General features: G+C 36.7%; 1 protein-coding gene across 3 annotated transcripts in view; it reads left to right on the top strand.

Moving 5' to 3' along the window:
* NELL1 (neural EGFL like 1) overlaps positions 1-24917 on the top strand; it is an 876133-nt gene extending 851216 nt beyond the window's left edge. For all 3 annotated transcript variants that reach the window (XM_065883022.1, XM_065883023.1, XM_065883024.1), the window contains 3 exons: positions 20467-20643; positions 22919-23143; positions 24867-24917. In XM_065883022.1, the coding sequence (XP_065739094.1) occupies positions 20467-20643; positions 22919-23143; positions 24867-24917 (453 nt within the window). The remainder of the gene's footprint in view (positions 1-20466; positions 20644-22918; positions 23144-24866) is intronic.
* The last annotated feature ends 1690 nt before the right edge of the window (positions 24918-26607 follow it).

Consider the following 26607-nt stretch of genomic DNA (forward strand, 5'->3'; position numbering starts at 1 on the left):
TGTGCTTCCTGGATTTGTGCATTTTTCCTGGTGGAGGGGACTAGTGCCTGCCCACTCATGGGTGTAGCTGTGTCTTCTCCCTCTCGTAAGCAGGGCCATGTCAAGGGGTGTGTTTAAAGGTGGCTCAGGAAGACTTTAAGCAGCTTGTCTGCTGATGGCTGGGGCTGTGTTCTCACGCTGTTGGTTGTTTGGACTGAGGCATCCCAGCACTGAAGCCTAAGGGCTGTTGGGTGGGGCCCAGTCTTGGCATCAAAATGGCGGCCTTTAGGGTAGGTCACGCCAATGAGTACTCACTAGTAACTCTGCCATCAGTGTCCCTGTAGTGAGTCACAGCCACCTCCTACCTCTATAGGAGTCCTTCCAAGTCCAGCAGGTAGGTCTGGCCCAGGCTCCTATGAAGTTACTGCTTTTTCCCCTGGGTCCCAGTGCACATCATGCACCCTCCAAGAGTGAAGTTTGTTTCCCCCAGTCCTGTAGATTTCCTGTGATCCAGCCCTGCTGGCCTTCAAAGCCAAATGCTCTAGGGGCTCCTCCTCCTGATGCCAGACCCCCAGACTGGGGATCCTGATGTGGGGCTCAGAACTTTCACTCCTGCAGGAGAACTTCTGTGTTATAATTATTTTCTGGTTTGGGGAGTTGCCCACCTGGCGGGTATGGGATTTGATTGTATTGTGAATGCACGCCTCCTACCATCTTGTTGTGGTTTCTTCTTTGTCTTTGGAAGTAGAGTATCTTTTTTGGTAGGTTCCAGTCTTTTGTTGTTGATGGTTGTTTACCAGTTAGTTTGGTGTTTTCATGAGAGGAGGTGAGCTCAGGTCCTTCTGCTCCGCCATCTTGTCCCGGAATACTTCGCCTTGTACTTTGGTTATAAAGATGGCTCCGTTCCTCAACAGTCATGAATCAACCTCTGCTAGCTATCAACTTTTCTTCTGCAGCTTCCTCACCTCTCTCTCAGCCTCCACAGAACTGAAAAAAGAGTTAGGGCCTTGGTCTGGAGTAGGCTTTGGCTTAAGGCAATGTTGTGGCTGGTTTGATCTTCTATCCAGACCACTAAAACTTTCTCCACATCAGCAATAAGACTTTCACTTTCTTATCATTCGTCTGTTACTGGAGTAGCACTTTCAATTTCCTTCAAGAACTTTTTCTTTGCAAGAACTTTTTCTTTGCATTTACAACTTCCGTTTGGCACAAGAGGTCTCCCTTTTGGTCTTGGTTTATGACACAGCATACCATCCTCATTAACCTCATTCACATCTAGCTTTTGATTTAAAGTGAGAGATGTATGACTCTTTTCACTTGAATGCTTAGAGTCCATTGTAGGGTTATAAATTAGCCTAATTTCAATACTGTGTCTCAGGAAATAATAGGAAGGGCAAAGGACAAGGAGAAAGGCAGGGAACTGGTGGTTGGCTTTGCAGTCAAAATACACACATTTATTAAGTTCACTATCTTTTTTAGGCACAGTTTATGGCACGCTAAAACAATTACAATACCAACATCAAAGATCACTGATCGGGACTTCCCTGGTGGTGCAGTGGTTAAGAATCTGCCTGCCAATGCAGGGGACACAGGTTAGAGCCCTGGTCCAGGAGGATCACACATGCCACAGAGCAACTGGGCTGCATGCCACAGCTACTGAGGCCTGCACGCCTGGAGCCCATGCACTGCAACAAAGAGTAGCCCCCACTTGCCACAACTAGGGAAAGCCCACACGCAGCAACAAAGACTCAATGCAGCCAAAAATAAATATAAAAATTACAACAAAAAAATCACTGATCACAGATCACCATACCAAACAGTAATAATGAAAAAGTTTGATTTGTGAGAATTACTAAAATGTGACAAAGTGAGCAAATGACATTGGAAAAATGTCACCAATAGACCTGTTCTACACAGTTGCCACAAACCTTCAATTTGTAAGAAATGTAGTCTGTGAAGCACAATAAAGCAAAATGCAGTGAAACAAGGTATGCCTTTAGTTTCCAGAAGAGTCTAACGCTAATGGTTAGACGACTCCACTTTGAGAACCATTGCCCCAAGAATCCTTCTGTTCTGAGTGTGTGTGAAATCCTTTTATCCTACCTCCCAGTCTCTTCATAATACAAGGAAGCAGTATAGTAGAAAGTGATTCTTATAAAACTCCAGATTGGGGTCTAGTTCCTGTTTTATTATTAATTAATTTGCCATGTGGAAAAGTCATTTCCCGTCTCTGGATCAAATTCCTCTTGATTAAAATGAGTCAGTTGGATTAAGTGACTGCTAAAAAGTTTCTACACCAGGTGCAAATTAGAGTAGACTAAAAAAAAATAATCGTTTGTGGGGTATAACCTGAAGGCAAAATTTATTATTTTGTGAAAAGATTGAATATTACTTCCCAATAAATTTGTATGTGAGAAGGTAAAACAAATGGGTCTAGAGTACCACTACTAATTTTATACTTCATATTTGGGATCAAATAACTTCTTTAAAGGGCAAGATAGGTGTTGCACACTGTAAGATCTGTCTCACATACTCAACTTTACTGTTGAGAATCAGGTGACCAGCTGAATTTGGACTGTGGGCATCAGCTTGCCAAACCTGTTTTATGTTATTATTCAATTTATATAAGTAATCCTACCTAAGTCTACTTCCTTAAGAAATTTGAAACTATGGGGAAAAAAGGAATAGTGATATTATGCTATAAGGAGTAAAGTTTCAATGTATTGACTATTCAGTAATAGAATGTGTAATTTACAGTATAAAGTATAATTTTTATGATACAGTAAGACTATGCCAGGAAAGTATATGTCCCTGGTGTTTAAAATTCAGTAGCAATTTAAATATTACGATACTTACTGCTTATAGCTGAAATTTCATTATAAAATTGCATAAAAGCATTTAGGTTCTATGACAAAAGGGTGTGAAAATACATCTTTGTCATTTAAGTTGGCATTGTCCTGACCACCCAAGCTAGGATAGAGGTCAAGCTCTAGGAATAAACCCACAAATCTATGGCAAGTAGTATTACTCGCCATTAGTGGGCTCCATTCTCTTGGCAAATTTCAATTCCAGTGTGGTTGTGCTCTGTGAGCTGATGTTTTATAATGACATTCTCATTGAATTAAATAAGGCCACCTGTGACATGTTTATTATTGAAAATTATTTTCTTGACAGTTAATAAAGATCAGAGCAGAAATAGAAACAGAAAAACAACAGAAAATATAAACCAAATTAAGAGTCAGTTCATTGCAAGGGAAAAAGGAGAAAGGACTCCAATCAACAAAAGTATAAATGGAAAAGGAAACATTACAACTGATACCACAGAAATTCAAAGGATCATAAGAGGCTACTTTGAACACCTTTACTTCAGCAAACTGGAAAACTTAGAAGAAATGGAAAGATTTTTAAAAACATAACTTACTAACACTGATTCAAGACTGAATAAACAGATTACTAGTAAGGAGACTGAATCAGTAATGAAAAAAATCTCACAACAAAGAAGGCTTCACTGGTGAACTTTTGAGGAGGAGATCAAGGTGCGGAAGGATGAGGATCTGACCTCCCCCGATTAACACATCCAAAATACATATGTACATGGAGCAATTCTCACTGAAAACAAACGAGACTGGCAGAAAGACTTTTCTACAACCAAGGCTGTAAAAGAGCCACATGGAATCCGGAAGGGAAGAGAAGCCATCAGGACAGGACCTGTGCCCCTAAGAGGGGACAGAGAAGAGGAGGGAGCTACCATGGGTTCAGAGAGCATCCCTGGTGAGTAAGGGGTTTGAACCACATATGGGGCAGCCTGCCCTGGGGTCTAAAACTGGGAAGACAAGTCCCCTTAGCTGGTTTGAACACCAGTGGGACTTAGAACCCAAAATTCAACTCATGAAGATTACTCCCAGGAAGGAAGGAAGCAGATTGAAACTTCATGGGGCTCTGGCCAGCTTCCCACTACTGCCTCAACACACTGAGCACCCAAGCAGGCCCCTATAGCCCTGGATAAGCTCCCCACTATGGCAAAGGCTGTTGTTGCCAAGGAGGGTGGGCACTTGGCTCGAACTTAGCACTTCATCTGCATGGAGCAAGTGTGGCCATTGCTGGTGCTTTTGGAAGCTGTGGATTGGGAGCTGTGTGAAATTCTGACTGGGGCGCCTGGACCATCACAGCACATACCTTGGCCTGCACCAGATACCTGCTCCAGCCCTTCTTTCTCCACACTGTTCCCCTCTGGGGCCAAGGTGCTATTGCTGGGAGAGGGGAGGGCACACACTTGGAACAGACTCACCTCAGACCTGACTCTCAAGGCTTCTGCTACAGCACCTTGGGACCCAACCTCGTCCCTGTAAGAGGGTGACAACCACTGAGCATGGGAGAAGCTCCAGCTCACACCTAGCTCTGGCTCTAGACATTCCAATTCCTGCCCCATCTCCCACCAAGGTGATAGCTGCCAACACACCCTGGGGGAAGATGTGACCTGTATTCACCTCAGATCCAGCTTTCCCACCAAAGCCACTTCACAAATGCAGACTTAATAGGAATGCTCCAATAGAAGGACACTCTTTCAAGACTGGGATAGGTAACTGTTTCACCTACCTTCAATAGAGACAGAAGGTTAAGCAAAATGAGAAGACAAAATGAGAAAGAACAAGAAAAAATAAATAATGTGAAAAACATTATTGTAAAAAACAAATAATTTACCAGTTAAAGATTTCAAAGAATCAGTAATAAGAATGCTAACTGAACTTTGAAAAAAATAAATGAACACAGTGAAAATTTTAACAAGGAACTAGAAAATATAAAAAAGAACCCATCAGAGTTGAAGAATAACTGAAATAAAAGCACACTAGAAGGAATTACCAGCAGACTAGGCAATAGAGAACTCACAAGTTATCTGGAAGATAGAATAATGGAAATCTCCCCATTAGAAGAGCAAAAAGAAAAACACATTTTAAAATATGAGGACATTTTAAGGGACCCTCAGAGACAACATTAAGCCTGCTAACATTTGCATTATAAGGGTCTCAGAAAGAGGAGAGAGAAATGGGTCAGAAATGTATCTGATGAACTTATGGCTGAAAACTTCCCAATCCTGAAGAAGGAAACGGATACCCAGGTACAGGAAGCACAGAGAGTCCTAAACAATATGAACTCAAAGAGACAAATCCGAATTAAAATTGCAAATTTTAAAGATAAAGAGAAAATTCTGAAGGCCATTAGCTGATTTTTCTGTAGAAACTTTGTAGGCCAGAAGGGAGTGGCATGATATACTTAGAGTGCTGAAAGAGAAAGCCTTGCAACTTAGGATACTCTACCATGTGATCTACATGCTAAGCCAAAAACCTGGTCTCAACAAATGTAACAGGATAGAAATTACATCAAGCATTTTTTCTGACCACAATGGTATAAAACTGGAAATCAATTATAGGAAGAAAAAAATGGGAAAAACACAAACATATGGAGACTAATAAACATGCTACTAAAAAAAAAAAAGGGTCAATGAAGAACCCAAAGGGGAGATCAGAAAATACCTGGAGACAAATGGAAACACAACTTTTCAAAACCTATGAAATCCAACAAAAGGAGTTCTAAGAGGGAAGTTTATAGCAATACAGGCCTACCTCAAGAAATAAGTCTCAAACAACCTAACATACCACCTAAAGGAATTAGAAGAACACATAAATCCCAAAGTCAGCAGAAAAGATGAAATAATATCAGAGAGGAAATAGAGACCAGAAGAAAATAGAAAAGATTAAACAAACAGCTGGATTTTTAAAAGATAAAATTGAAAATTCTTTAGCCAGACTCATCAAGAAAAACGATAGGACCCAAGTAAACAAATAAGAAATACAAAAAAATCATAAGCAAATACTATGAGCAGTTATATGCCATCAAATCTGAATACCCAGAAGAAATGGAAAAATTTCTGAAACATACAACCTGCCAAGACTGGATCACAAAGAAATAGGCAATCTGCATAGAATGAGTACTAGTAGTGAAATTCAATTAATAATAATAATAAAAAACCTTCCAGCAAACAGAAGTCCAGGACTGGATGGCTTCACAGGGGAATTCTTCCAGAAATATAAAGAGATAATACCTATCTTTCTCAAACTATTTCAAAACTCGAAGAGGAGGGAACATTCACAAATTCTTTCTACAGGTCAGCGTTACCCTGATACCAAAACCATACAGACACTACAAAAAAAGAAAATTACAGACCAATATCTCTGATAAATATAGATGCAAAAATTCCACAATATATTAGCAAACCAAATTTAACAATATATAAAAAGGATCCACACCATGATCAAGTGGGGTTTATTTCAGGGATGCAACAATAGTCCATTATTTGCAAAATGAATGTGATACACTTCATTAACAAAAGAAATGACAAAAAATCTTTTTATCAAATGATCATCTCAGTAGACACATAAAAAGCATTGGACAAAATTCAACAGCCATTCATGATAAAAGCTCTCATCCATGTTGGTAAACAGGAAACATAGCTTACAAAAATAAGGACCATTTATGACAAACCCACAGTTAACATCATACTCAATGGTGAAGAGTTTAAAGCTTTTCCTCTGAAATCAGAAACAAGATAAGGATGCCCACATTCACCATTTCTATTTAACACAGTAATGGAAGTCCTAGACACGGCAATCAGATAAGGAAATGAAATAAAAGACATTCAAATTGGAAGGGAAGAAGAAGTAAAACTGCCACTATCTGCAGATGAAGTGATACTACATTAAAAAATCCTAAAGTCTCAGCCAAAAAAATTATTTAAGTAAATGAATTCAGTATATGTGCAGGATACAAAATTAACATACAGAAATCTGTTGCTTTGTATACACTAAGAATGAATTAATAGATCAAGAAAGCAATCCTGTTTAAAGTCACATCAAAAAGAATAAACTAAACCAAGTCTAAAAATAAACTTAACCAAGAAGTGAAAGACCAATACTCTGAAAACTATGAGACATTGATAAAGGAATTGAAGATGAAACAGAAAAATGGAAAGATATCTCTTGTTCTTGGATTGAAAGAATTAACAATTTATTGACCAGAGACTTGTCAATAAGTTTTTTAGAGGGTGATACAATTCACATCACCATGCAAAGTTGTTAGAGCTTAAAATTGACCAAGGGTTCATTATACAACTTACGGTTGTCATTATCATTCATATTTTTCTCCATTAGGTTTTTGTTCCAACCTACCTTGTGTATATTATAAACGCCACTTTATTACCATAAAATTTTCAAAAATGACACATCACGAAACTTTGAAGAAGAATTTTTCGGTAAATTTTATGCAGATACTTTCTCTGATTATCTGAGTGACATAAATACTAGTGTCACCGAAGATGACAGTTCTTCAGAATATAGTTCTGATTCAGACAGTGTGCATATTAGACCAACAAAAAGATGAAAAAACCTCAGTGACTGATTCTGATACGGAAAGTGAAAATGAAACTCACGGTTCTGGAGAATGCTCCTTTGCTTCTAGAGTGGATTGAAGACAACATTTCATGAAAATTAGAAGACTTTACAGGTATGTCAGGTGTAACTATTGAATGTAATTACCCACAAAGTGTTAGTGAAATAACAGAATTAATTTTTGGTAACAACTTTTTCCAGTTGGTAGCTTCTCAAACAAACTTGTATCACCAACAGAATGAAAAATCATATAAAAAGTATGATAAGGCTTTAAAATGGACTGATGTAACCAATAGTGACATGAAGAGGTTTCTTAGATTAATAAGTTTGATGGGACAGATAAGAAAATCACACTGGAAAGAATATTGGTCTACTGATCCTTACTGAAACACCTATCTTACCAAAGATTATGATGAGAAGAAGGTTTGAACAAATAATGACATTTCTTCACTTTAATGATAACTCAGAAACTCTACTTCCTGCAGACAAGATTTCAAAAGTTAAACCTCTTTTGGATTATTTTCTACCAAAATTTCAGTTGATCTATATACCCAAACAAGAGCCATCACTTGAGGAGGCAATGCTAAAGTGGAGAGGACAACTCAGATTCAAAACCTGTAATCCCGGAAGACTTACAAAATACGGAATTTTGGTCAGGATGGTTAGTGAAAGTGAAACTGGATACATATGCAACCTTGAAATTCATACAGGTGAAGGAAAGAAACAGTATTATCAGTCCTACAACCTTATCTGGGTTCATGGCACCATATTTACCAAGACAATTATTACAACAGTGTGTTCACATCTGAAATATTGTTGAAAAACAAAACCAGAGTTTGTGGGACTATAAGAGAGAATCAGGGTCTACCAAACCAATTAAAGGAGAAATCTGAAAATGTACAGTGAGGAGAAATGACATTCTTACAGCCGGGAGAAGATCTTCTTATATGGAAAGACAAGAGGCTAGTCTGCATAGTGACAACTATTCATGACACCTCCACAACATCTACAGGAAAGGAAGACAGGAGGACTGGCTATCACATAACTAAGTCCACTTGTATATTAGAGTATAATAAATATATGAAAGGAGTTGATTGATCCGATCAATATCTGGCAAACTTCAATATCCTCCAGAAAACTCAAAAATGGTAATATAAAGTGGGTTTCTGAATAATTGCAGTTTATTCAATGCATTTAAATTTTATTGTAGCCTTAATGCACAGAATAAAATGACTTACAAACAATTTTTGTTAGCAGTACCTAGAGTATGGGTAACAGACCATTCTGGTGAATGTAGTGGTAGCCCTGCACCTGGTCCTTCTTGTGGAGTTTATAAAAGAGTCCCCCACAAAGATCCACCTTGTCAACTATCAAGTAAAATAAAAGAACATATTCTAGAGGAAATAATATCCACAGGACTAAAAAAAAAAAAAAATGCTACCAGAAAGTGTAGACTCTGCTTTATCCAGGGGAAAGCACAGTGAAACATGGTATATTTGCAATAGATGCTCTGTTCCCCTGCAGAGAGGTACCTGCTATATACTGCCTATAGCACTCTAACAAAATATTAGCATGGTTTAGTAAGACATGTACAAAGTTTCAAATAAATACAGTAAGTGCAAAAAAAAGTTTTTGATATTTGCTCAAATGTTGTTTGATTTTGAGGTGTTTCAATATTCACTTATATCACAAACTGCCAGCCACAGGTGTTAGTTTCTGCAAAAACCTCCCAGGCAATAATGTGTTAATACTGTTAAGATGTCCATATTACTCAAAGCAGTCTACAGCTTTAATGCAATCTCTATAAAAATACTCCATGACATATAATCCTAACATTGATTTGGAACCACAAAACACCCTGAATAGTCAAGGCACTCTTGAGAAAAAAGAACAGAACTTTGAGAAAACAGAACAGAATTGGAGGTATCGTGCTCCCTGGCTATAGACTATACTGTGCTACGGTATTCAAATGAGTATAGTACTGGCACAAAAATAGACATCTAGATCAATGGACCAGAATAGAGAGCCCAGAAATAAATTCACACACTTATGATCAATTAACCTACAACAAAAGAGGGAAGAATATACAATAGAGAGAAAACAGTCTCTTCAAGAAGTGGTGCTGAGAAGACTGGACAGCTACATGAAAATAATGAACATTTCTTTACACCATATAGAAAAATTAAAAAATAGATTAAAGATCTAAATGTAAGACTGAAACCACATAACTCCTAGAGGAAAACATAGGCAGAAAACTCTTTGACATAAAGTGTAGCAATATTTTTTTGCATCCCTCAACTCAGGAAAAGGAAACAAAAGCAAAAAAAAACCAAACAACAACAAAAAACCCCAACAAACAAATGGTACCTAATTAAACTTAAAATCTTTTGTACAGCAAAGAAAACCATCAACAAAAAGAAAAGACTGTCTACAGAATGGGAGGTATACTTGCAAATTATATACCTGATGATGGGTTAATATCCAAAATATATAAACTGCTCATACAACTCAATATCAGAAAAACAAACAACCTAATTAAAAAACATCAGAGGACCTGAATAGACATTTTTTTCAAAGAAGATGTACAGATGGTCAACAGGCACATGAAAAGATACTCAATGTCTCTAATCAGAGAAGTGCAAATCAAAACCACAAGGAGATATTACCTCACACCTGTCAGAATGGCTATCATCAAATAGACCACAAATAACATGTTTGTGAGGATGTGGAGGAAAGGGAAAACCTAGTACTCTGTTGGTGGGAATGTAAATTGGTTCAGCCACTGTGGAAAACTGTGTGGAGGGGCCTGAAAAAAACTAAAAATATAACTACCATATGATCAGCAATTCCACTCCTGGGTATATATCTAAAGAAAATGAAAACACTAATTTGAAAAGATACATGCACCCCAATGTTCACAGCAGCATTACTTACACTAGCCAAGATATGGAAGCAACCTAAGTTTCCATCAACAAATGAATGGATAAAGAAAATGTGGTATATACAGACACATACATACATATACACACAAGCATACATACAATGGAATATTGCTCAGCCATAAAAAAGAATTAAATTTTGCCATTTGTAACAACATGGATGGACCTAGAGGGCATTATGCTTAGTGCAATAAGTCAGAGAAAGATGGTATGTTATAACACATGTGGAATCTAAAAAATAAAGCAAATGAATGAATATAACAACAACAAAAAGACTCAGATATAGACAACAAACCAGTGGTTACCAGTAGGAAGAGGGGAGGGGCAAGATGATGGGAAGGGCAAGATAGAGGTAAGGGATTAAGAGTTAAAAGCTACTATTTGTAAAATAAATAAGATACAAGGATATATTGTACAACAAAGGGAATATAGCCAGTATTTTATAATGTCTTTCATGGAGTATAATCTATAAAAATATTGAAGAGTATAATCTATAAAAATATTGAATCTCTTGTACACCTGAGATTAATAAAATGTAAATCAACTGTGATTCAATTAAAATAAAGAATGAAGGAAGGAATGAAATAAGAAAAGAATAATTAACACCCATCCTTCTCAAACTCTTCCCCAAAAAAACTGAGGAAGAGGGAACATTCCCTAAATCTTTTTACAAGGCCAGCATTTTCCTTTTAACAAAACCAGGACAGGACCCTAGTAGAAAGAAAACTATAGGCCAATATCCCTGATGTGTATATGTGCAAAAATTCTCAAAATACTAGCAAACCAAATTTGGCAGCACATTAAAGGAATCATTCACCATAACCACGTGGGATTATCCCTTGGATACCAGGATCGTTCAACATAGGCAAATCAATCAATGTGATACATCATGTTAAAATAATTAAAAACCCATATGAACATCTCAATAGAAGCAGAAAAACATCTGACAAAATTCAACATCTCTTCTTCATAATAAAAACTCTTAGCAAATTAGGCATGGAAGGAACATAATAAAGGCCATATATGACATAAGCCTCCAGCTAACATCATACTCGATATTAAAATGTTGCAAGCTTTTCCTCTAAGATCAGCAACAAGACAAGGGTGCTTACTCTCACCCTTCCTATCAACGTGGTGCTAGAAGTCCTAGCTAGAGAAGTCAGGGTAAAAAAGCAATAATAGGTATCAGACTGGAAAGGGAGAAGTACAATTGTCTCTATTTGCAGATGACATGATTTTGTATAGAGAAAATCCTAAGACTCAACCAAAATCTATGAGATCTAATAAAAAAAATGCAGTAAATTTGCAAGATACAAAACATACAAAAATCAGTCATGTTTCTATATACTAACAATGAATTTTCTGAAAAAGAAAGAAATTGATCCCATTTACAATAGCATCAAAAACAATAAAATACTTAGGAATAAATTTACCTAAGGAGGTGAAAGATCTCTACTCTGAAATCTATAAGACACTGATGAAAGAAACTAAAGAAGATAATAATAAATGGAAACATATCCCATATTCATGAAATGGAAGACTTAATATTTTTAAAATGTCAATACTACCAAAAGACATCTGTAGATTTAATGCAATCCCTATCAAGATTTCAATGGCAGTTTTTACAGAAGTGGAAAAAATACTCCTAAAATTCATATGGAACCTCAGAAGATCCAAATAACAAAGAAATACTGAGAAAGAAGAGCAAAGCAGTTGGCATCACACTTTCTCATTTCAAGCTATAATATTAAGCTATCATCATCAACAGAGTATTACACAAGCATAAAAACAGACAAATGAACCACTGGAACAGGATCAAGAGCTCAGAAATAAAACCAAGCACATATGGTCAACTAATACTTGACAAGGGAGCCAAGAATACTCAATGGAGGAGAAAAAACATCTCTTCAATAAATGCTACAGGGATAATTGAATATTCATATATAAAAATAAAACTGCACCACTATTTTACACCATTCACAAAAATTCAAAATGGATTAAGATTTAAATGTAAGAACTTAAACCATGAAACACTTAGAAGAAAAAATAGGAATAAAGCTCCTTGTCATGGTAATGATTTTTTTATATGACACCTAAAGCACAAGCAACAAAATTTTTAAAATAAACAGTTTGGACTACATCAAGCTAAAAACTTCTGGACAGCTTAAGAAACCATCCTCAAAATGAAAATACAACCTATGGAATGGGGAAAAAAAATGCAAACCATCTATCTGACAAGGGGTTAAGATATATAAAGAACTCATACAACTCAATAGCATAAAAACAAGTAACACAACTAAATATGCATTAAGGACCTGCATAGACATTTCTCAGAAGAAGATATATGAAAAGCCAACAGGTACATCAAAAGATGCTCAGCATCACTAGTCATTAAGAAAATGCACATTAAAACCACAAAGAGGTATCACCTCATGCCTGTTCAAATGGCCATCATCAAACAGACGAGATAACAAATACTGGCTTGAATGTGGAGGAAAGGGAACCCTTGTGCACCGTTAGTGGGATTGAAAATTCGTATGACCACTGTGGAAAACAGTATGGAGCATCCTAAGAAAATCTTAATAAAATTACCCTATGATCCAGCAGTTTTACTACTGGGAATATTTCCAAAGGAAATGAAAACACTAACCCAAAATGATATCTGCACCCACATGTTCATAGCAGCATTATTTACAATAGCTAAGACACAGAAACAACCTAAGTGTTCATAGATGGATGAGTGGATGAAGAAGTCGTGGTATATATTTACAGCACAATATTATTCAGCCAGAAAAAAATGAGGAAATCCTACCATTTGCAACAACATGGATGGACCTTAATGGCATTATGGTAAGTAAAATAAATCAGAGAAAGACAACTACTGTATGATTTCAGTTACAGGTGGGATCAAAAAAGCCCAACAAACACACAAACAAGCAAAAACAGAGAATAAGAGATAAGACTTGTAGAAGTAGAGGGTGGGTGGGGGATTGAAAGAAGGTGGTCAAAAGGTACAAACTTCTGTAAGACAAGTAAGTGCTAGGGATGTAATGTACAGCATGACAACTAGAGCTAACACTGCTGTCTAATATATAGGGAAGTTATTAAGAGAGTAAATCCTAATACTTAACATCAAAGGAGAACTTTTTCACCTCTTTTTGTTTTTACTTTTTTTTTCTTATCTATATAAGGAAATGGATGTTAGCTGAAGCAATTATGGTAATCCTTTCACAATATATGCAAGTCAAACACCACTCTGCTGCAACTCCTTAAACTTATACAATGATGTATGACAATTATTTCCCAGTAAAAGTGGAAAATAATTTTCTTGACAGTTAACCTGTAATTCAAAAGCCAGTGTGAACATGGCTATTGTTCTGAAGCCTGTTAAAGTCTAAGAGGGCCCTATTTGGCATTCTCACATAATTGATGAGATGTGAAATTACTTTGAACTAACACTGGAGGCTATTCACTCATTCTTATTCATTCTTTTGAACAGCACACACAGAGAAACTTGACATTCTGATTGGGTGTCATTGCCTGTTGAACAGTACCTGCTTCCAGAAGAATCTATCCCTGTGTTTTATGTTGTTCACGAATAGCCATGTGGGTTCCTAAGACCTGGTCCTTCTATACTTGGGGAGAGTAATATTGTGGTCAGCTGAGCTGACCAAATGTTTTCATGTCATAGCTATCATTTTTCTTAGCTTCTGTTAAATCCATAGGGGAGTCATTTGGGGTATGGTTATTTAAACCAAATATATTAGTGAGTTAAAATCATGGTATATGAGCTATAAGCTGAAGGTCTATTGTTGAAAAATTCCTAGGACCTGGACACTCCTTTGTCCAGACTAGCTGAATTCCCTGACACAGTTCATCTGCTTAACTAGAGTCTCTTGCTTGCTCTCTCTATAAATATGTGCAAACATACATGTGTTTGTATACATATATGTATATATGCATATGTATGTATGTGTATGCATGTATATACATATAATCTTTCATCCCCTAATATTTTGAACACTGATTTCTTGTCATTTCTCCTAGTAATAGAGCTGATGCACACCATTTGAGGTAAAGCATTTTTTAACCTGTTACTTCATTACATATGTAGCCAGCATGTCTCCATAAAGAATGTAAAGCATTTAAAGATTTCCACTTTAGCTGGCAGTAAACATATCTCAGCAAGCCCTGTCCTATTCAACATTGTTGTCCATGAAGTAGATGAAGACCCTAAGGGCAGGCCCATCAAGCTTGCAGATGTCACTAAACTGAAGGAGGACAAACTAAGATGAATGACAGACACAGCATTTAGAAAACATTGTGACAGGCGAGGGAAATGAAATGGATCTAACAAGATGAAATACAATATGGATAAACACCAAGTTTTACACTTCCAAACAACTAACCACACAAGACACAATAGGGCTTAATGAGGTTTTAGTCTTCATTAACCTCACAGAGGTCAACACTATGACATAACCAAAGTAAGTAAGGAAGTAAATATTGAAATCAGGCTGCATTTATAAAAGTACAGTACTTAAAACAAGGTAACCATGAGTCTCACTTCATTTTGTGTTGGTCAGACCATTACTGAGGAATTATATTCAGCTGTCTAATTCAGCTACCTCATTTGAGAAATGGAGATAAAAATTTCTATTCCACTGAATAATCAGTATTAAATGTGACAATGCATATAAAAGAGTTGGCACAATGTGACATGAAATAAATGTTAAATTGATGGTAGATGATGACAACAATTATTGGAAATACTCAAAAGTGTCGAAGAAGGTGGCAGTAAATGAAGGGATGGAAAAAGGTATTCCATGCAAATGGAAATCAAAAGAAAGCTGGAGTAGCAATACTCATATCAGACAAAATAGACTATAAAATAAGGACTGTTACAAGAGACAAAGAAGGATACTACATAATGACCAAGGGATCAATCCAAGAAGAAGATAAAACAATTGTGAATATATGTGCACCCAACATAAGAGCACCTCAATATATATAAGGCAAATGTTTACAGACATAAATGGATAATTGACAGTAACAATAATAGTGAGGGACTTTAACATCCCACTTGCATCAATGGACAGGTCATCCAGACAGAAAATCAATAAGGGAACACAGGCCTTAAATGACACATTAGAACAGGTGGACTTAATTTATAGAACATTCCATCTGAAAGCAGCAGGATACAATTTCCTCTCAAGTGCACATGGAACGTTCTCCAGGATAGATCATATCTTGGGCCACAAATTAAGCCTCGGTAAAATTTAAGAAATTTGACATCATATCAAGCATCTTTTCTGACCACGATGCTATGAGATTAGAAATCAAATACAGGAAAAATACTGTAAAAAGCACAAACACACGGAGGCTAAAAAGTACGTTACGAAGCAACCAATGGATCACTGAAGAAATCAAAGAGGAAATCAAAAAATACCTAGAGAAAAATGACAATGAAAACACGACGATCCAAAACCTATAGGATGCAGCAAAAACAGATCTAAGAGGGAAGTTTATAGCAACACCATCTTACCTCAGGAAACAAGAAAAATCTCAAACAACCTAACCTTACACCTAAAGCAAGTACAGAAAGAAGAACAAACGAGAGTGAAAGTTAGTAGAAGCAAAGAAATCATAAGATCAGAGCAGAAATTAATGAAATAGAGGTGAAGAAAACACTGGAAAAGATCAATGAAACTAAAGGCTGGCTCTTGGAAAAGATAAACAAAATTGATAAACCTTTAGCAAGACTCATCAAGAAAAAGAGGGAAAGGGCTCAAATCAATAGAATTAGAAATGAAAAAGGAGAAGTTAAAACTGACATCACAGAAATACAAATGATCATAAGAGATTCCACAAGCAACTATATGCCAATAAATGGACAACCTGGAAGAAATGGACAAATTCTTAGAAAGGTACAATCTCCCAAGTGTGAAGCGGGAAGAGATAGAAAATATGAACAGACCAACCACAAGCACTGAACTTGAAACTGTGATTAAAGAATTCCCAACAAACAAAAGTCCAGGACCAGATGTATTCACAGACAAATTCTATCAAACATTTAGGCAAGAATTAACACCTGTCCTTCTGAAACTCTACCATAAATTTGCAGAGGAAGGAATACCCCCAAGCTCATTCTATGAGGCCACTATCACTCTGATACCAAAACCAGACAAAGATACCACAAAAAGGAAAATTACAGGTCAATATCACTGATGAACATAAATGCAAAAATACTCAACAAAGTACTAGCCAGCCGAATCCAACAATACATTAAAAGGGTCATACACTATGATCAAGTGGTATTTGTCCCAGGGATGCAAGGATTCGTCAATATCTACAAATCAATCAGTATGATACACCACATCAACAAACTGAAGAAAAAAACCATATGATCATCTCAATAGATGCAGAAAACGCTTTTGACAAAATTTTATACTATTTATGATAAAAAAAAAACATCTCCCCAGAAAGTGGTCATAGAGGGAACTTTCCTCAACATAATAAAGGCCATATATGACAAACCCACAGCTGACATCATTCTCAATGGTGAAAAGCAGAAAGCATTTCCTCTAATATCAGGAACAAGAAAAGGATGTCCACTCTCACCACTTTTATTCAATATAGTTTTGGAAGTCCTAGCCATGCAATTAGAGATGAAAAAGAAAGCGAAAAATCCATAATGGAAAAGATGTAAAACTGTCATTGTTTGCAGATGACATCATACTATACATAGAAAATTCTAAAGACACTACCATAAACTACTAGAGCTCATCAATGAATTTGGTAAAGTTGCAGAATAGAAAATTAATACACAGAAATCTCTTGTATTTCTATACACTAACAACAGAAATTCAGAAAGACAAATTAAAGAAACGATTCCATTTACCACTGCATCTAAAATTATTAACTACCTAGGAATAAACTGACCTAAGGAGGCAAAAACTTGTACTCTGAAAACTATAAGATGCTGATGAAAGAAATAGAAAGTGATACAAACAGATGAAAAGATATACCATGTTCTTGGATTGGAAGAATCAATATTGTGAAAATGACTATACTACCCAAGGTGATCTAGAGATTCAATGCAATCCCTATAAAGTTACCAATGGCATTTTTCACAGAACTAGAACAAAAACTTTTAAAATTTGTATGAAAACACAAAAAGACCCTGAATAGCCAAAGCAATCATATGAAAAACAGAGCTGGAGGAAATCAGGCTCCCTGACTTCAGACTATACTACAAAGCTACAGTAAACAGTATGGTAGTGGCACAAAAAGAGAAATATAGATTAATGAAACAGTATAGGAAGCCCAGAAATAAACCCATGCACCTATGGTCAGTTAATCTACAATAAAGGGGGTAAGAATATACAATGGAGAAAAGACAGTCTCTTCAATAAGTGGTGCTGGGAAAACTGGACAGCTACATGTAAAAGAATGAAATTAGAACCTTCTCTCATACCTTTCACAAAAATAAACTCAAAATGGATTAAAGACCTAAGTATAAAGCTGGACACTATAAAACTCTTAGAGGAAAACATAGGCAGAACACTCTGTGACATAAATTGCAACAATATCTTTTAGGATCTACCTCCTAGAGTAATGAAAATAAAAACAAAAATAAACAAATGGAACCTAGTTAAACTTAAAAGCTTTTGCACAGCAAAGGAAACCATAAACAAGACGAAAAGACAACCTACAGAATAGGAGAAATTATTTGCAAACAAGGTGACTGACAAGGGATTTATCTCCAAAATATACAAAAAGCTCATGCAGCTCTATGTGAAAAACAAACAAACAAACAACAGCCCAATCAAAAAATGGACAAAAGATCTAAATGGACATTTCTCCAAAGAAGACATACAGATGGCCAAAAAGCCATGAAAAGATGCTCAACATCACTAATTATCAGAGAAATGCAAATCAAATCCACAATGAGGTATCACCACACACTGGTCAGAATGGCCATCATCAAAAAGTCAACAAACAATAAATGCTAGAGAGTGTGTGGAGAAAGGGGAACCCTCCTACACTATTGGTGGGAATGTAACTTGGTACAACCACCATGGAGAACACTATGAAGGTTCCTTACAAAACCAAAAATGGAACTACCATACGATCCAGCAATCCCACTCCTGGGCATATATCTGAAGAAAACCATACTTCAAAAAGATACATGCACCCCAATATTCATCACAGCACTATTTACAATAGCCAAGACATGGAAGCAACCTAAATGTCCATCAATGGAGGAATAAAGATGTGGTACATATATACAATGCGATATTACTCAGCCATAAAAAACGAATGAGATAATGCCATTTGCAGCAACACAGATGGACCTAGAGATTATCATACGAAGTGAAGTGAGACAGAGAAAGATATTATATGATATCACTTAGGTATGAAATCTAAAAAATGATTAAATGAACTTATTTACAAAATAGAAATAGACCCACAGACATAGAAAACCAATTTATGGTTACAAAAGGGGAAATGGGGGGATGAAGTAGGAGTTAGGGATTCAAATATAAACATTACTATATATAAAATAGATAACCAACAAGGACCTATTGTATAGCACAGGGAACTATACTCAATATCTTGTAATAACCTATAATGGAAGAAAATGTAAAAAAGAAAAAGAAAATATATATCTACATGTATGTATAACAATCACTTAGCTGTACAGCTAAAAATAACACAAGTTTGTAAATCAAGTATATTTCAATAACAATTTTTAAAAATAAAATATTTAAAAATAAAAACAATTAAAAATTTAAAAAAGAAAGTGGCCACAATAACAGTGAGAAGATTCAAAACTATGGGGAGTGGTCAAAAAATTAGAGATGTTTAATCTAGAGATGAGATGATTCAGAGTAGACGTAAGAGCTCTCTTCTTAGAACGAAGAGTAAAAATGTGATAGAAGGGATGGGGAGTTCTATGATTACCAAGGGTGTAAACAAGGATCAATGAAGATGGGCAAGAAAAAGTACAATTTTTAACATTCAGAAAGGTACAGAGTTGCGTAATTAGAATACCTTCCACGGTGGTGAATTCTTCAAGACCGGAGAGCTTTAAGCACAGGCTTGATGACTTTTGAATATGGTTGCTCTAGACTAATCAAGTATAGGTCAGAAAGTTTGGTTATGTGTCCTCTAAGGTGTATTCTGGCCCTGAGATTCTCTGGTTTTGTAAATATTCAGCAAAGCAGTTATAACCATAAAAGGTGGCCACATGTCTCACCTTAAATTTTTAGCTCTTCATTGTCTGAGATGAGAAGTTACCATGAGCAACAGACATATAAATGAGAAACACTGCAAAACGTTCTGTCTTAACGTTTGAGTGCTGTTGACCTTCAATCCCTTCTGAGTGTTCAGGGCCATTATTCCAGAAATTGTACTCTGCCTATAATTTGGGGAGCTGCCTCAAGGTGGGAAGTGACACCTTATTGTAGCTCCTTATAATAAACAACCTAAAAGCTATCTTGTAGAAGAAAAATTATTTCGAAACCAGAATATCTGGTGGTGGTGCTTAGAGAATTGCTACCTCTGTGTTACTAGATAAGTCTTTTAGCCTCTCTGGGCCTCAGTTAATTCTTCTGTAAAAAGGGTATAGTCAGACTTCCTCCCAGAGTTGAGCCAGAAATAAAATTAGATGAATGCATTTGAATGTATTAGGTTGTTCATTGTGAACTGGGAAAAGTACAGCAGCATGATTTTCCACTCAAATGAGTGCTTGACTGTTTATGCATTTTTAGCTGCTTAGTTATAATGTTACTTAGAAATATGATTTTTAAGAAACATTTAGAAGAAAAGTTTGAAAGAACATATTGACTTCCCTCTGCAACTTAGAAATGTCTCTGTGTTTACTTGGGCTGCCCTGCAAGCAAGGTCAGGGAAAGGCAGGGTGTGTATATGTGAGTATACATGTGTGCATCTGTTTCGAGCAAAATGGGAGGTGGCCAGGGGAGCACTCTGACTAGAAATCTTTCCTATGTGCTCTGTAAAGCGTTGATAAGATTTGGGTTCCATAGTGCAGCTTACTGTTCCCCTAATGATGAAACCTCCTTAATCTCATTTCCAAACAGGATGGGAAGATATTCTGCCGGCGCACAGCTTGTGATTGCCAGAATCCAAGCGTTGACCTTTTCTGTTGCCCAGAGTGCGACACCAGGGTCACAAGTCAATGTTTAGATCAAAATGGACACAAGCTCTATCGCAGTGGAGACAACTGGACTCACAGTTGCCAGCAGTGCCGGTGTCTGGTATGTTGGCTTCCCTTAGAGTGTGTTATCCTATATATCCTGGAGGGGTTTACCAGCTCAGTTGTCTGTGGGATTTAGTTTCCTGCGATTTGTGATCCTGTGCAGGGAGTTGTGGGTCCTGTGGCTAATTACGGGGCATATGTTCTTCCAGAAGACATTAGTATTCTACTATTTAAAACACCACGTAAGACAGAAAGGACATTTATAGCACAGATTTGGTCTAAGTTAGTTTACAATTGATACTTTTTAGCCACTCCAGATCAATAAAATTCCCCACATGATAGAAAGCTTTCAAAGCCTTGATGGGGACTTATAGTTCTTACAGAGTGAAATCTTTCATTTCTTGGGACATTACCATTAAAGGTTTCAGTGTCAGAGATAGCAGAACATAGTAGAAATATCAGGGATTGATATTGATTCTAGGTCATAGAGACAGTCCTGGTTCTCCCACATGCAAGATGTGTGTAATTAACTTGGGCAAGTCCGAACATTTTCCTTGATCATTCTTTCCTTCAGTGTACACAAGTGGATGGGCACCTATTTTGCAGGGCTGTTGTGAAGATCAGTTATGTGAAAGGCAAGTGTAGTACTTGACACATAGAAGGTACTTAGTGAACAGTAGTTACTATTGTTCATATTTCCTAGATTGAAAAATTTGTTTTACAGTGCTAAACCTTAACGTAGAAAAATGAAGGTTATTTTGTATCTTAATATGGGGATACTAATGATATAATCAGGTTAGAGAAAGTCCAGAGAAAAACCTTAATTTCTGGACCTGGTTCTTTCTGTTTCAAATTATATAACACAAAGATTTCTAATGTTGCAAAGACTGTTAAGACACATTATCATAGTGAATATGATGTTCCATCTCCGAGGTAATTATAGCCAGTGGAGCTAAGTCATAACTAAGTCAACTTGTAATGGAAACTGTTAGTTGTGTTCCATAATTTAACATTTGCTAAAATTAATGATTCAGTCTATGGATACTGTATAAAAACAGGCATTCAGAAAAACTGTGCTGTAAATTTCTATTGGATTTTCTAAAGTTACCTGGCAAATGTGCAGATAATCTTAATAGAAACAAATCCTTCTTAATACTGAGGAGTATGACTCAGATATATTCAAATCATAGCCATTCTTACATCTCCCATTCAAGAACAGGCAAACACAACACAACTATAGAATTAGGTTCCACATCAGCCTGGAAAATTACATTTCTCTTTGAAGAAGCCAATCATCAGGCACTCAGAAAAGCTGTTATTAATTTTAGACATGATATTTTCATAGAATTTCAGGAGTATCCTCTCTCATCCCCAGACCCTAAGGTTATTATTTCCTGGGAGAACTGAAGCTGCTGAATATAACTTAATAACGACGTGAGAATAAAGTGGGTTATATTTAATAAATATCAATAGTTTGCATGTGCCAGACTCTGGATGATGTAACAATGAGCATGACAGACATGGTCTATCACGAAGCTGACTAAAGGCCATAGTCTTGTGAAGCTGACTGAATAATTAGGCATGCGTTTGCATAACTTATAATGAGTGTCATGATAATGGAAGAGGCTACATAGGTAGAGTAGTCTCTACTATGTGTAGCTCGGTGGAGCCACAGTGGCCACATCCTGGAATACTTGGAGGCTCTGTCTGAACTGTAACACCTTATACACATCTGTGATGTGTCACTAGCCAGACATTACATTCAAAACCATTATGAAATTGTTCTCCTGATATTGCCCGACCTCAATTTTAAATCCAATATAAGCAACTCAGTGCATGTTGTTATTGAAATAGTACAGTGGTTTAAGTTCCTCTTTGACCTTAAGGAAAATAGATTTCTCTTTACACACTAGCTCAGTACCTTATCATCATCTATCTGTTCATTTGTTTAGCATTTATTGACCAGAACTAAGCTAAGCATCGGGGAGATAAAGGAACAAGCCCAAAACCTGAAAGCTCAAAATGTAATCTGGAATTGTATTGATAATTATGAGTCTCACGATAAAAATAATTATGGGTTGCCATTGGCACGCAGAGATGGGACCGAACTCTTTCCGTGGCTACAGTATAGACAGTCAGCAAAAGCACTCTGGAGGAGGTGATGTCTGTATTTGTTCTTCAAGGAGGAAACACATCATACCCATAATGATGCTAAAGTAGCAACAGTCAGTGAGGACAGTGATGGAGATTCCTGAGAATTTCCCCCTCTGGGACTTTGGCAACAGGATTGTGCATAAGGTCAGTGATGAAGTATTTTGGCTTTCTCTCCACAGGAAGGAGAGGTAGATTGCTGGCCGCTCACTTGCCCCAATTTGAGCTGTGAGTACACAACCATCTTGGAAGGGGAATGTTGTCCCCGCTGTGTCAGTGACCCCTGCCTGGCTGATAACATCGCCTATGACATCAGAAAAACTTGCCTGGACAGCTATGGCCTTTCTAGGCTTAGTGGCTCAGTGTGGACAATGACTGGATCTCCCTGCACAACCTGCAAATGCAAGGTAATTGGGTGTCCTGAGGATAACCAGGCCTTGAACAATGCCAGAGAACACCTGCAGGAGGTCCACTCCTGATGTTTCTGAAGGCACAGGTGCCAAGGGGCATGGTGGAAACACAGGCAGGCGTTTGCTTCTCCCCAGAGGTTAATCTGTCTGAATGGATTGTAGCTGTACTGTGTATTAAGGCAAATTCCAAATGATAACCATGGAATAAAATAGTCCTCTCTTTTGCCTTTTAAAATACAGGATTTAAACAATTGCACTAGGCCCAATTATGGCTGATTTAAGCTATTTTGACCTGCATATTAAAAAGTAAAAAAAAAAAAATCTTTTTTCATCCTGGAAATTTTTATAAGCTCTTTCATGAAACTGCCAATGTTAGAAGAAAGGGTTCTATAAATCTAGGAAGTTTTTTGCTTTGTTTAATTATCACAGTACCTAATGCAGGGACTTGAAGCTCTTGTTGCACGATTTAATTAATTGTGATTATTTGCCTATCTTTTTGGAGGAGTTACCATGAGGCATCCTCATATGTCATTAAAATTAACAACTGACCCCTTCCTACCTTCAAAGCTTATGAAGAGCTATGACTGTAGTCAACTTGAAGCAAGGGTTAGGCAGGGTCAAATTTCTGCCGAAACATCTGCTTAAGATTCCCATGATTAAGCATGTTAAAAATATTAGTGCCTGGGCTTCCCTGGTGGCACAGTGGTTGAGAGTCCTCCTGCCGATACAGGGGACACGGGTTCGTGCCTGTCCAGGAAGATCCCACATGCCGTGGAGCGGCTAGGCCCGTGAGCCAGGGCCGCTGAGCCTGCATGTCCGGAGCCTGTGCTCCGCAACGGGAGAGGCCACAGCAGTGAGAGGCCCGTGTACCGCAAAATAAATAAATATTTTAAAAAATATATATGTATATTAGTCCATTCAATTCTATCAAATCCTGGCTCAGCTTCAGGCATCAGTGGAAGGATCCCAACTTGTCTTTTTACGCTGTCAAATGTGGATTCTTTTCTCCTTCCTGAAAAGTACCATCTTAAAATGCAGCCCCAATACATAAAGGACATCAAGCTTCCTATAGCAAGAGTTATGGTCCCATTGTACCTTCAGCCCCATCAAACACAATGACCAGGAGATGTGGAGACCTATGTTATTTAGTATTATTTTTCTGAGCTTAGGTTTGAGATTCATTTAGGAGGATTATAAAGGTATATTTACATTAATACATGTAATTGATTTTTCATGAATTCCCCAAAATTGATATGTACCATCCCCTTCACAGTCACCATGAGATAGTCTATATTTACCCCTAACATGCCCACCTTTCTGTAAGCCATTTTGGAGTTCTTTTCAGACCCTTTTGGTACTTTTGACTAGTATTATTAATGGCAATTTATCTTTCAGGGGGTCAGGGGGTTATTTTTGGAAAGAATCTCATTTAGAGTAAGTCCAGTGAATAAGTTGTGTAAACAGACAACTTGGAAATACAGAGGAGTCTCAAACAAACCTGAGCTCAGACAGGGGTGTATGAAGTTGCACTGCCAGCAGTAGCCAACAAGAGGAACCCTGAAGGGTCTCATAAATCTTTGGCATTTTTCTAGTAATTTTTTTATAGCATTCATGGAGTTGGTCTCAACATGTAGATGGTCATTTTGAATACAAAGGTGGACACTACATATTGATTTATATTCTATGTCTCATTGGCTAATGCTTGTGTCTTGATGCACAGAATGGAAGTGTCTGCTGTTCTGTGGATTTGGAGTGTCTTCATAATAATTGAAGTATTTAAAATGGACTCATCATCGCGGGAGAAAAATGGATAAAATAACCATCCAACATGATGAAGAACAGGAGTTGGTGTTTTTAGTTTTTTGTTTTTAACCACAGACAATTACCAAAGTTTCCACTGAAGGAAGGTGTTTGGGGGTTTACCTTTTGGACCTACCACATTGCTCATTCTTGCTAACCTAGTCTAGGTGACCTACAGCGCAGTGCATTTAAGTCTATGGTGGTTTAAAAAAAAAAAGTTTCCCATGTTGTAAATCACGTTTCCCTTATCAGATCATGTGCAGACACATTTAAATGATCTCATGGTAAATGTTGATGTATTTTTTTGTTTGTGTACTAACATAATAGAGGCTCGGCTCCTTTTGTTTATTTTTTCTGGATTTTTGGATCAAATTCTACAAATAAAGTTGCCTGTTGTGATTTTTGTCCCATCCACTGAATACTTAGTATTGAGATTCCTGTGAAATGTATTAATATGTGTATGTAGAGCCTATAACTGCATCTTACTTATATTTCAAACTGTTGAACACACCTAGATACCCACTCGTTCAGCTTAAGCAAGCTGAAAGCAATTATGATATGTTAAAGAGGGGACCACAAACATAAATAATTATTTGAAAAAGAACTTTCTCCTCCCTCTTACAAACAAAATGAAACAAAATCTTAAGCCACAAGTTAGAAACAGCAATGCTTGCAGACTTTTCTGGCATTGAAAGAGAAAGTATCCTTGCATCAGTTTTATATAGTATTTGATAACTTACTTACAAGGGACTTCCATGCTTTTTAATACAAGTTGTCACTATAGGAGAGGTGCATGGTATTATTCCTACATTATATAAGAGTAAATTAATGTATCCCAGTCCACTAATTTGTTCAGATCTAGTTGATTTATAACACATTGGGATTGATAACCAGGTCTCCTGATGCCTGTCCAATGATATTTTCTACTAAATCATGCCACATCACATATGGTAGAGGACATGCTTTTAAGAAGCTGTTTGTATGGTCAACAGTGAATGTTTTCATTTGAGCCACTACCATATTTTTAAGCGATGGCAGTTATCGAGTTACATAAAATGAATAAAATGTGCAAATGACATTATATCTGAGCTGAGAATTGAAACAGTTGTAGTTTTCAAGTGAACCACACCTTAGTGGTTTGTAATACCTAAGTCCCCTGAATTCATCATTGTTCTGAATCAAGTTGGTTCATGAAATTTTGTTCACAAAATCAAGACAAAGACCTAAGTTGTTAAGTCAGTCATGCTAGATATATTTTAAATCCCAAATATTAATAGAATTAAAAATTACAAGTTAAGATTACCTATTTATTGATATTTGTCAGTATTTTTGTGAAGATAAAATTAACTACAATTCACTACATGAGATCAATTTCACGTGCTAAATTATGATATAGCAGTTAAAACTATATTTGACAACTACTGCTATAGTATGGTAAATTAGAACATGTCTCCATTTTAATTCTTTGAGTGTAATCTTGGAACAGAGATTTTGAAAATGATTATTTAGAAAATATTTATGGCACCTCCATTAAAAAATACCTGTCAGTTTTCAATGGAAAAACAAAGACATTTATAAGAATCATTTGTGGCTGTATAAGTGAGGGGTTGGCAAACTATGGTCCCTTGAGTCAAATCCGGACATCTGCCTATTTCATTGGA

Source organism: Phocoena phocoena, chromosome 8 (assembly GCF_963924675.1).
Source record: "Phocoena phocoena chromosome 8, mPhoPho1.1, whole genome shotgun sequence".
In the NCBI taxonomy this organism is placed as follows: Eukaryota; Metazoa; Chordata; class Mammalia; order Artiodactyla; family Phocoenidae; genus Phocoena; species Phocoena phocoena.